Source organism: Typha angustifolia, chromosome 13 (assembly GCF_048772165.1).
Source record: "Typha angustifolia cultivar Huaian chromosome 13, ASM4877216v1, whole genome shotgun sequence".
NCBI classification, from domain to species: Eukaryota; Viridiplantae; Streptophyta; class Magnoliopsida; order Poales; family Typhaceae; genus Typha; species Typha angustifolia.
This window is the reverse complement of record NC_133251.1, coordinates 3,673,521-3,685,639: the sequence shown is the minus strand read 5'-3', so window position 1 is coordinate 3,685,639 and position 12,119 is coordinate 3,673,521. Positions and strand designations below refer to the sequence as shown.

The following is a 12,119-nucleotide window of genomic DNA, read 5'->3' as shown; positions in this document are numbered from 1 at the left end:
GGCGAGAATTCAACGCGGTAGCCTCTTAGTTTAGTTGAGAAGGTATAACCCTAATTACTTGTTCCAGCGCCCAGCGGCCACTGGGCTAATATTCAATTCCCCTATCAGGAGTTAAAAGATCACGCAAACCTTCTAGAAAATCTGTGGTCAATTTTCACCACTTGCAGCGGATTGTCTGCAGTCCCAGACTGCGAGAATTTCCTGCATCGCATTAGTTAGCGAGGTACCAGCCACCCGTTACTGTTGGCCGAATCACGCGATGGTCGTATCAAATATCATTCACCCTATATTGCAGACGATCTGGAAAATCAGACATAAATAAAAGAGTCAAAGCAAGAGTTGGGTTCCTTGTGTTGCAATGACCTTCTACTTCCTCGGCCTGGCAACTTCAATGCTACCTCCTTGACTCCAAAACACATACTCCCATTAAAAAGTTTCGTTGGGGTAGTTGCATCCTTCTTCCAACCCCATCTCCTCTCCTCTCCACAATTTCTATAATTAATTAACTTATCCTCTCCCAACTATATATCTCTCCTTCAATGCCAATACATCTCTCCCCATCTAATATATCCTCTCTTCTCTTCTTCTCTCCTTCCTCCTCTTAACATTGATACCATGTCAAGGGATCACACTACTGCTGCTGCTCCTACTACTACTACTACTACTTCTCACAACCAATCCGTAAAGATGAAGTATGTCAAGCTTGGGTATCACTACCTCATCTCCAACGCCATGTACCTCCTTCTCCTCCCTCTCCTCGCTGTAAGCGCCGCCCCTTTGTCGCGCCTCACCGTCGAGGACTTGAATAGTTTATACGACCAACTTCGGCTGAACTCGATCGCCGTCGTCACCAGCGGTGCCGCACTCTCGTTTCTCCTCACCGTCTATTTCATGAAATTACCTCGCGCCGTTTACCTCCTCGACTTCGCCTGTTACAAGCCGGCGGACGAGCGGATCGTGACGCGGGAGATCTTCATGGGGAGATCGAAGCTCGCCGGCTCGTTCACGGAGGAGAACTTGGCGTTCCAGCAGAAGATTTTGGAGCGGTCGGGGCTGGGGCAGTCAACGTACTTCCCGGAGGCAGTGCTGAACGTGCCGCCGAACCCGTGCATGGCGGAGGCGAGGAAGGAGGCGGAGACGGTCATGTTCGGGGCCATCGATGAGCTCTTGGAGAAGACGGGGGTGAAGGCGAGGGATATCGATATATTGGTGGTGAATTGCAGCTTGTTCAATCCGACGCCGTCGCTGTCGGCGATGGTCGTGAATCACTACAAGCTCAGGGGTAATGTGATTAGCTATAACCTTGGAGGCATGGGATGCAGTGCTGGCCTCATCTCTATCGACCTCGCCAAGCAACTCCTCCAGGTTAGCATTTCTAACTCGAGTGCTATGGATTAATTCCTAATTACAAATATATATAGGTTTCGTTTGATTGCAAGATGAGACAATGAATGATAAATTGGAATAATATATAACTTGGGGTTACTAATCAGGTCTTCAAATTTTACTTCACTGTATACAGGACAATGGATAGGATAATTACATGGAATGATGTTATTATTCTAACATTGATTAGTATCTTAAACTAATGTTGAATATCTCAAACTTAAATTTATATCTATTTTATTTATTTCTGAACTTTTATAGTTAAAATAATTTTTTTACATATAGTAGTTAAAAAAAACTATTATTAAATATTTATTTTCAACAAATATTTATTAGTAAAATCAAACATGATCAATTCAAAATAATTAGAATTAAAACTACTAAATTTATAAAATAAAGTTAATATAAAAATGTGAATGCATATTAATAAAATGTAATAGATAAAAACAAACTTTTCATATAGCTATACTTTGAATAAAAATAAAATTGAAAAATAAAAATAAATTTTTAAGTAATTGAGATTGTTAATTCTATATCTAAATCTCTAAACTTATCATTACTAGTACAAGGAAAATAATATTCGATTCAGACTCCTAGTTTTACCCAATATTTCCATAACAAACATGAAATATTATAGAATCCACTAGATAACTAATTTAATTATATCATCTATAGTTTATGTCTTCCCATATATTCGTGCCTTTAAATTAACACTTTTTAAAAAATTGATAAGAGTCTGTGGGCTAGGTGGGCTGGAAAACTTGGGCCAGGCCTCCCACTAATATACTAATAAACTTTTAAAGTGTAATTAAACTAATTACTATACAATCACTTATAATAATTCCTTTAATTAACCCCTCTCAGGTGCACCGGAACTCGTACGCGTTGGTAGTTAGCATGGAGAACATCACCCTGAACTGGTACTGGGGCAACAACCGCTCCATGCTGGTCTCCAACTGCATCTTCCGCATGGGCGGCGCCGCCGTCCTCCTCACCAACCGCCCTTCCGACCGCCGGCGCTCCAAGTACCACCTCCTCCACACCGTCCGGACCCACAAGGGCGCCGACGACCGCGCCTACTCCTGCATCTTCCAAGAAGAGGACCCCACCGGCCGCGTCGGCGTCGCCCTCTCCAAGGACCTCATGGCCATCGCCGGCGAATCCTTGAGGGCCAACATCACGACCCTCGGCCCCTTAGTCCTCCCCCTCTCCGAGCAACTCCTCTTCCTCGCCACCCTATTCGCCAGGAAGGTCTTCAGACTCCGAAGCCTCAGCCCCTACATCCCCGACTTCAAGATGGCCTTCGAACACTTCTGCATACACGCGGGCGGTCGAGCAGTGCTGGACGAGCTCGAGAAGAACTTGGAGCTGAGCGAGTGGCACATGGAGCCATCGAGGATGACGCTTTATAGATTCGGCAACACTTCCAGCAGCTCGCTTTGGTACGAGCTGGCGTACACGGAGGCGAAGGGAAGGATTCGAAGCGGGGATCGGATGTGGCAGATCGCTTTCGGATCCGGGTTTAAGTGCAATAGTGCGGTTTGGAAAGCCCTGAGGACTATAAATCCGAAGAAGGAGAAGAAGAACCCATGGATGGGGGAGATCCATAACTTTCCCGTGCATGTCCCTAAGGTGGAAACAGTTGCCACTTAGATGATCCAAAGGAGTTCATTTATTTAATTAGTTCGATCGCGTTGTATGGTATTACGTGCTACATATATATATATATATATACATCTTAGTGGGTTGTATTTTTTTTCTAATTCTTTTTTTTTTATTTAGAAAAGTAGTGGGTTGTACATTGTTTATTAAGGGACATTTCGATCGAGCTTATTTATTTTCTCATTATTTTTTCTTATAATGAAAATTGCACTGTGACGTGTGAACTCAGCATACGAATTTGGGTTGAAATCTGCCCGATCCATTACCCGGAAGCCTCTGTCGGACTAGCTCAAATCTTGGGATCTAAACCTCGGTCCGACTCGAGCCCGTAGATTTTGGCCCGTCAACCATCCATCCAATAGGAATACACACATCGGTTTAAAATTTTTCAATTTCTAAATATTTAATTTTATTAGATAATTCTACTAAAATTTTTATTTTATTTCTAATTTGATTCAATCTGTGACCTTAAATATAGATATAGCTTTACTAACTTGCCGACCGACCAAAATATAGATATCGCTGGATTGAGTTAGGTTTGAATTGGACTCGGTCTAAGCTTGAACCCAACTGATAACTATTATGGAATTGGACTAGGCTAGACTTTGTCCAAACTTGAGTCCAGTTATTATTCAAGATTGATCGAGTTTGTCTCGATGAAGCTCGATCAAGCTCAGCTTATATTTGAAATTATTCAAGCTTGATAAAATGAACTATGCTCAAATTTAATTTCAAGCTAAACTTAAGCATAAGCTAACTTAGATTAGATTGAATTGTTCACATAAGACTTTCTCTCTCTCTCTCTCTCTCTATATATATATATCAAATAAGATTTAATTTTGTCACATGTTTGATTTAATTGTAGAAAGTATAATCCACCTAAGATCCAATTCAAATTTGCAAGAAATCAGACAAACTAGTGGCCTCGTGCCTCTCCACGCCGGTCCCAAATTACCCCTCTTGTTATCCTCTTATTGTGGAGTTTTCGAGACATTCATCCAGCCGTGGGTGGACTGTCATCTCTATTAATGGAGTTTTTTTGGTCCTCTCCATGACTATAGGGTAAGATGGGAAGAAGGTGAAGGGGGTGGGGTTTGGGCTGGGCCAAACCCCCTCCTTTTGAACTTGGACAACAAGCAAGCTTGGCTTGGGCCCATGGTCCAACCCGAGAATTGCCGGTGGTGGGCAACCCACAACCTATCCCTTTATTTGGGCTTTGGGCCAACCAATTAGTTGAGTTGAGTTTTTAAATTTTCTTAGTTATTTTATTAAATTTGACTTTATTAAATTGATTCATATAAATTTAATTTTCAAGCAATGATAATTCATTTGTTTAGAATATTAGACAAATAATTGAACTTATCCGAGTTTGTAGCCCAGCCCAAGAGGCTTTTAGGCTAAGTTGTGTTGAGTCTTTGGGCTTTAAGCTAGCCCAAGTAGATTAATTACCCTATAATCTATTTTAATTTATTTTAACCATTTTATTTATTTATTCTTATTAATTTGAGCCTCAATTATTAATCGGGATAGTTTTGCTTAGTTTTAGCAATTTTATAAATCAATATTAATAAATGATAATCATTTAAATGTGCTTTAATATTCAATAAGTAAGATAATTACTTCAAATTACTTTTAATTGATAATTATTAGGGAAACAGTGATCATAATGATAATTATATTAATAACCCTTAGTACTGCGTTAGACTATCATAATTAATATGCCAACTCTATCTGATTAATAAATATAAGGATTCTTAGGTGGACATACTCCAAACCCATAATAGCTAACTGTGAGATAATTAATTTATCAAGGTTTGTGATTATGTATATTATTTTTCTTATTGAGGTAGATTTATTATCGTGCGAGAATAATTTGTGACATAGTCGGAGTTTATTAACTTAGAAGCGATGTTAGGCAAATAAATTCTTCGTAGTCTTGGAATAGTGTAATATTGAAGTGGTATTTTACTTTATGAGTTAATCATATTTATATCATGCATAAAAAGATATTTATTCACAGTTTACCATAATTATATTTAATTTACTATTTTCTAGTTATTCATGATTATTGAAACATTTTTATGATGATATCTTTAATGTGAATGTCTTATGATGGATGATGTTAATCACTGTACTACTTGCACGTATCACCATGTAGTTAAGTTTCGTCTCGTTAGTATCTATTTACCTGCTCAGTCCATGGTTACGGAGTAGAGTGTATATTTATTACCTATATTTATAACGGTCAATGCTTGAGGTCGTGAGGTCAAGAGGGGGCTATCAGGCACGGCGTGCGTTGATTTAAGTAGTCGTAACATTGTCTAATACGGAGACTAGACATTAGGTGATCTGAAATTATAATTAAGAGGCAGGGGTCGTAAACCTAATAGTTCCTAATGACACGGGTCAGGACATCTTTGAATAGTATGCTCTTGTATTTGCTATGAGTGATAATTTCGCTATAGGAAAAATTTTATTATGTGCGATGATATGGGCTTACGAGTGGTCCTTAGTCTGATGGCCACAAACAACCAGTCATATACAATGTTTAAGATGGGGGGCATTATCGTTAGATGTCTATCCATACTCGATGTTTAAGATGACGTGTGAGCCTATGCTTATTGTGTGGTGGATAGTTGTTTGAGCATGTTATGATAATTATGGCTATGGTTCAGCATGAATTTGATATAAATGATTTGATAGTTTAAATGATGTATATCATGTATTTTTTTTATTAATACATGTGAACTATTGATATGAATATATTGCATTGACGTATTACTATGATAATGTTGGCATACATATGTACAATGTAACATCATTATCTATCATATTTTTAGACCGTAGAGATGTATATTTACTGGGTTTTATTCTTACTATCTTTTAGTATAAATATTTTTCAGATTAGTAGATGACCCCGAGTATCTAGAGGAGCTGATGAATATTTTATTATATTTTCTTTATTTATTTTAGTATTGTAAAATAAGTTATATGAATTGTAGCTCATACGCGGGCATTTGTCATGATGAGGTGTATTGATATATATTTTGGGGTTTATTGCGGCCTGTGGTAATTTAGACTTTATTTAGTTTATTATATTTGTAAAAATACTGGATTTTGTCTTGTATATTATGTATAAATATTGACTAACATGTCAAGTGAAAATCACGTGGGTTCTATTCACGTAAGGGGCACGTGTATTTTGATGTCAGTATTTCACCAAGCTTCTTTTTCTTTTTTATTATTTTTAATATCATTCAAGAGTCCAAAGTTTAGATACGAGTTAGAGAGAGATTTAACCCTCTATTGCGATGCCGACTTAATGCTCCGAGTTAAACACTATCAAAACATCGCTCTAAGCGGTCATGCTGTTGAGCTGTGCCGCCAAGCTAATACAGTACTAAGTCGTTAAAATATATTGATTTGAGTCACCAAGTCAAATTATTAATAACCAAACAATTTGCCGGCAACAAATTTACTCAGAGCGTGAGTCAAATTTAATACTTCCTAGTTCACAAATGGATACCCACCCAACTCCCAGAATTGGGTGGCAATTACAATAACACCGCAAAAATCTGCTTATGTACAAGAACGGATCCTTTGCAACCGTTAACTTTCATAATTTGAGTATTTAGCATCCTATAGTAGGTTGTCAAAGTAATTATTTTTTCTTAGAAACAAGGTAAGTATTTATTTATTTTTACTCTTTTTCCGCTGCTGCACATAATTAATTTGGCAACAAATAATAGGCTGCCAACAAGTTTAGGGTTGACAATGAAGTTGGTTTAGATTGGTTAAAAGTTTGGTCGGTTTATAATCGGTTCAATTCAAGACCTACGGACACTATCAATTTTATAAAACCGCGTAAAATATTAAATACGAAAGCGATCTGCTAATTAAATGAGTTATATGGGTAGACCGCTAAGAAATTATTATAAGGGTGGTAATCAATAAATATTCTCACAAAACATGACCCATCTTATTGCACAACTTTAATCAATATGGAATTAATTCTTAAGCTCCAATTGATTTCATCTTTGGTACTATGAGTTGCTAGAAGTTATTATAGGGTTGGCGATTATGTCAAATTAGGTGGGTTTTAGCTGGTTGGTTATAGTCTCGCCAAACCTAAGGAGGCACAAAGACGAACCATTTTATTAAATAATTTAAATAGTAAATATGTATAAAATGATTCTTTTCATAAGCCTCCTTTTATTTTGAAATACAATCTCTTATTTCAAATAACAACTATATATTATAATAGTCTTATTTTATAATATAAATTTTATTCATCAAAATTATATCTTATGACACACACTGAGTCAATTACTAATTTATCATTAATATTTATCTCATTAATTTACTTTATATTCATACACATTAAGTCTATTTTTTAATTTTAGAATTCTAATAAACATAGAAATAATTATTCCTAAAATAAATTTCTTGTTTCAATAATAATAAATATAAATGGTTATTCATATTATTTGTGTTAAGTAAATGCACATCTTACTGTGCAATTTTTACATATATAAACGCTGGGGGTATAATAAGATGAGACTCTATAGTACGAATATTTGCTATCAAGGTACCAACTTGAGAGTTAATTCTACAATTAAATCTGGAGACAATCTCCTTCTTTCCATATAGTCCTTTTAGGAGACACAGGACCAGTTCCTTTTCCTTCTTCTCGATCAAACTAATTATCAAATGTACTCTTCGAACCTTGTTCAGATGTGATCATGGCCCTCATATTTATGACATTTTTTTTTTCTTTTGTTTCCTTTTTTTTTTTTTTACCTTCAATGCATATTGGTCAGTAATTAAAGATAAAATTGCCAAGGATACAGGCATCCTAAGAACTCTACCCCCCCTGATAATTAAAGATGCATTAAAGCACACAACAGTTGATAGTGATGGATATAAAACACTGTGCAACCTATTTATGTACTCTCAGACATCCCCGGATTAAGGATAAATGTTGGTTGCCACCTCAAATTTTGAACTTATCATCTATGTCCCACATTACCAAAAGATAAGATTGTGAAAGGGCCCATAGAGAAGATATTGCTTCCATAATGCACTGGCTTTTAAATATTCTTAGATCTAGATCCACAACACTGATCTATTTAAGGATCAATAAAAACAAACATATGCAATTTTATATCGATTATAAACTTATATGAGGAATTAACATCCATTCAACTGCGTGCCTCAAGAAGGGCTACAAAATATGTAGTAGTGCTAATTAAATCAAATATAACCCTGGAAATGGACACCACCGTAGACTTAAAAAAGAAAAAAAAGAAAGAAGGAAAATTTTAAAATCAAGGAGCAATCGGCACCACCTTAGGCACATGAACAGGAAACTTATCAATCTCATCAATCCACGGGTTCTCCTTCACCTCATCCACAGTCCTCAGTGCCTCCCAGACTGCACTGTTGCACTTGAATCCCGACCCAAAGGCGATTTGCCACACTCTGTCACCTTTCTTGATCCGTCCCTTGGCCTCGCAGTAGGCTAACTCGTACCACAACGAGCTGCTCGAAGTGTTGCCGAATCTATACAGCGTCATCCTGGACGGCTCCATGTGCCATGGACTGAGCTTCAGGTTCTTCTCTAACTCGTCCAGAACACCGCGCCCACCGGCGTGGATGCAGAAGTGCTCGAATGCAAGTTTGAAGTCCGGGATGTACGCCTTCACGTTAAGTTTGAAGATCTTCCTGAGGACGATGGTGGCCAGGAAGAGGAGCTGCTCCGACATCGGAAGGACGAGCGGGCCGAGGGTTGTTATGTTGGCCTTCAAGGCCTCGCCGGCGACGGCCATCAGGTCCTTTGACAGGGCGATCCCGACCTTGCCGTCGTCGTCCTCCTCCTGGGTGACGCACGTGTAGTTCCGATCGTCGGCGCCCCGGTGGATCCGGACAGTGTGGATTAGCCGGTACTTGGCGCGGCGGCGGTCGGCGCGGCGGTTCGAGAGGAGGATGGCGGCGCCACCCATCCGGAATAGGCTGTTGGAGACCAACATTGACCGGCTATTGCCGAAGTAGCCATTTAGGGTGATGTTCTCAGTACTGATCACCAACGCATAGCTATTTGGATGTACCTATCAATCAATTTGAGTTGGATAATTAACTTTAAGTTGGAGATTGTGATTATGATTGTGAGTGCATGATGTATACCAACTGGATTCCAGCTAAACCTACCTTTGAGTTTCATATCTTGTACAGTGAGTAATTAATAAATTCATAAACAACAACTTGTAGAGGTAGGTGAGCCAAATCAAAATATTCTTTTGCTCACTGTACTATATCGTTAAATTGGTATATAAAGATCACCCCTTCTTATTAACAAAAACATATTATTCGATCTACTAAATATGTTTTCATACTTGTAGGTATTAGCATGGCTTCCTGCCTGCCAGTAATTAAGATGCAAGGATGAACTCCTCCATGAATTAATGCATATGATGGAATTCCATGTGCATAAGGCTGCTGCCTGCCTGCCTTAACTGAAGGCCCAGTAAGTGCAGTAGAGACTTGTCCTAGTCAAAAGAAGGCTCAAACACTTAAATTGACATAACTCGTCTGGTCCAAGGCTTTAATCCACCATGGTGGGGGTGGTGGTGGGGCCCCATTAATCTTCTACCATGCATGATAAAGTGAGACATAGATGAAATTGAACACCTAGAGATGATGATGCATAGTGTGCATGCTTGGCTTCTCTCCGTTTCTCTAAACTCTAAACCTTCCCCTATATATATATATATATATATATATATATATATATATATATATAGCTACCACTTTGGTTGGGTTGGTTGGTGGGTGGGTGGGTGTAGTAGTTTTAATAATATATTGACAGAGATTCTCTGATCCAAGTGTGGCATCTCCCAATCTCCCATGCATCCAAATATTTTGAACATGGCATGAGGAAAATTTTAACTTCCACCTACCGACAATTACTCTTCCCCCCAACTACTGCAAAGCTAGCCCATCACCCTCATCGCAGTATTGCATGTAAGGTCACACTGAGCCATGGCCTCATGGGTCTGTCCCCTGTCTAGCTCTCCTTGATCCCCTCCATGGTGCAAAACAGAATGCATGCATGGGGCCCACCATGGCCGGCCTTGGTGCTTCGGGGTTGCATCCAAGGTTGTGGAGCAGCCACTTGTAGGGGATCCGGGAGAAGGGACCGAGTTCTGAGCTCGTCCAATTCGGGGTGGCTAAAGTTTTAAGAGGGTCCGTCCTTCTATAGTTGTTGTCTAAAGAGGCCTCTATACGCGGAGACAATTAAAGATCGATTGCGACAAGCTAAAGACATAATAATACCATTAATTTAAGCAAGTTAGAGAATGTAAACGAAAACCAATCCTAGTTAAAGTGATTGTGATCTTTTTCTTCTTCTTAATTCTGGAGAGGCGCATTGATAACAAACGCTGTAGGCATTAACTCAAGCAAGTGGATCCAAAGCAGAGACTGCACAAATGGTACTGCTAGTACGTATAGTGAATAACTGATTGCATATCGAGGCAATTAATCATATATTCTATCATATTATTTATACTTAACACACTACTACTACTACTACTACTACTACATCATCATCATCATATACTCACTACCTCATGCATATATAACGTATTTATATATATATATGCACTGAATATACTAATAGAAATAAGTATTTATATGTATGTATGTATGTGTAAGATGATCTACTACTACTATATACGAACCTGAAGAAGATTTTTTGCAAGGTCGATGGCAATGACTCCAGCACTGCAGCCCATGCCACCAAGGTTGTAGGTGATGACATTCCCCCTGAGCTTGTAGCGGTGGACGATCATGGCGGTAAACGAGGGCGTAGGGTTGAAGAGGCTACAATTTACCACCAGCACGCCTATATCCTTGGCTTGCACCCCAGTCTTTCGCAATATCTCGTCGACGAGGCCGAACACGACGGTCTCCGACTCCTCCCTAGCTGTCGCCAGGCACGGCTTTATCGGCCTACTCAGTAAACACGCGGGGAAGTACGTGGCATCCCCGATCCCCGATCTCTCTAATATCTTCCTCTGGAACTCCATGCTCTCTTCGCCCAGTGTTCCAGTGCTCTCAAACTGCTTCAGCACGGTGTGGCGCGAAGCCTGGTGATTACTGCTCGGCTTGTAACCGGCCATGTCGACCAAGTAGACCGGCCGGGGGCGATTTGCGACGTAGAGAGTGGCCAAGAGAGCTAAGAGAGTCGAAGTGATGATGACTGTGGAGGTCTTGAGCTGCGTCTGGCTCCACAGCTCGTCGACGTCGGCTAGGGTTAGCGCCGAGAGGCGTGGAAGGAGTAGCATGAGGAGAGTGGCGAGGAAGAGGTGAGGAAGGTAGGAGATGAAGTGGTGGTAGAGGAGCTTCATGTAGTTAGCTTTGGCTATGTTGAGTGTTTTGAAGAGTCTATTCTCCCAAGAATACCTTCCATTCTCTGCCATGGTGGCAGCTGGCCAATCTACAAGATTACAACTAATTAACAATTCAGAATATTGCAAAGATGATTGGATGGTCTTCAAAGGAGACAAGTAAGAGGGAGAAGTAATGGTGAGTTCGTGAAGAGAGAGGAGGGGAGAGGGTATGAATTTATAGGGGGATAAAGTTTTGGAATTCAGTAGAGAGAGAGAGAGAGAATTGAATGAAGACACAAAGACATTATTGAATGCCACTGTAGCATGTTGTTGTTATGACAACCAAAATTTCGCTAAGTAGTCAATGCAATCAAGTCTTAACACGATCATTAAAAAGTGCTAGCTAGCTAGCTAGCTAATTTGATCAAGAATATTAGTTGTAGGATTAATATACAATTAACAAAACAAGCTGCATACATACCTACAATAATCTTGTAACAATCATGCAGTTGTGGATGCATGGGGTTCCATTTCATGCATCAACTTGTATCTATGATTTAACTTAAATAAACCAGCAAGTAGGTTTGTAGGATATGCAAGTGACTCTTAGGAGACATGTATACCTTTAATGAGTAGAATTGGGAGTTGTTGGTGAGATAAATTCTTCCAACCGATTTAGCC

General features: G+C 39.3%; 2 protein-coding genes across 2 annotated transcripts; one reads left to right on the top strand and one right to left on the bottom strand.

Moving 5' to 3' along the window:
- Window positions 1-408: 408 nt before the first annotated feature.
- LOC140774466 (3-ketoacyl-CoA synthase 20-like) lies at window positions 409-3,266 on the top strand. The gene is made up of 2 exons (XM_073117475.1): window positions 409-1,365; window positions 2,251-3,266. The coding sequence occupies exons 1-2, from the start codon at window positions 616-618 to the stop codon at window positions 3,037-3,039; spliced, it is 1,539 nt and encodes a 512-aa protein (XP_072973576.1). The 5' UTR covers window positions 409-615; the 3' UTR covers window positions 3,040-3,266.
- Window positions 3,267-8,185: 4,919 nt separating this feature from the next.
- On the bottom strand, window positions 8,186-11,650 carry LOC140772856 (3-ketoacyl-CoA synthase 11-like). The gene is made up of 2 exons (XM_073115076.1): window positions 10,788-11,650; window positions 8,186-9,155 (listed from the first exon to the last, which is right to left on the bottom strand). Exons 1-2 carry the CDS (start codon window positions 11,526-11,528, stop codon window positions 8,376-8,378), a joined length of 1,521 nt encoding a protein of 506 aa, XP_072971177.1. The 5' UTR covers window positions 11,529-11,650; the 3' UTR covers window positions 8,186-8,375.
- Window positions 11,651-12,119: the final 469 nt, after the last annotated feature.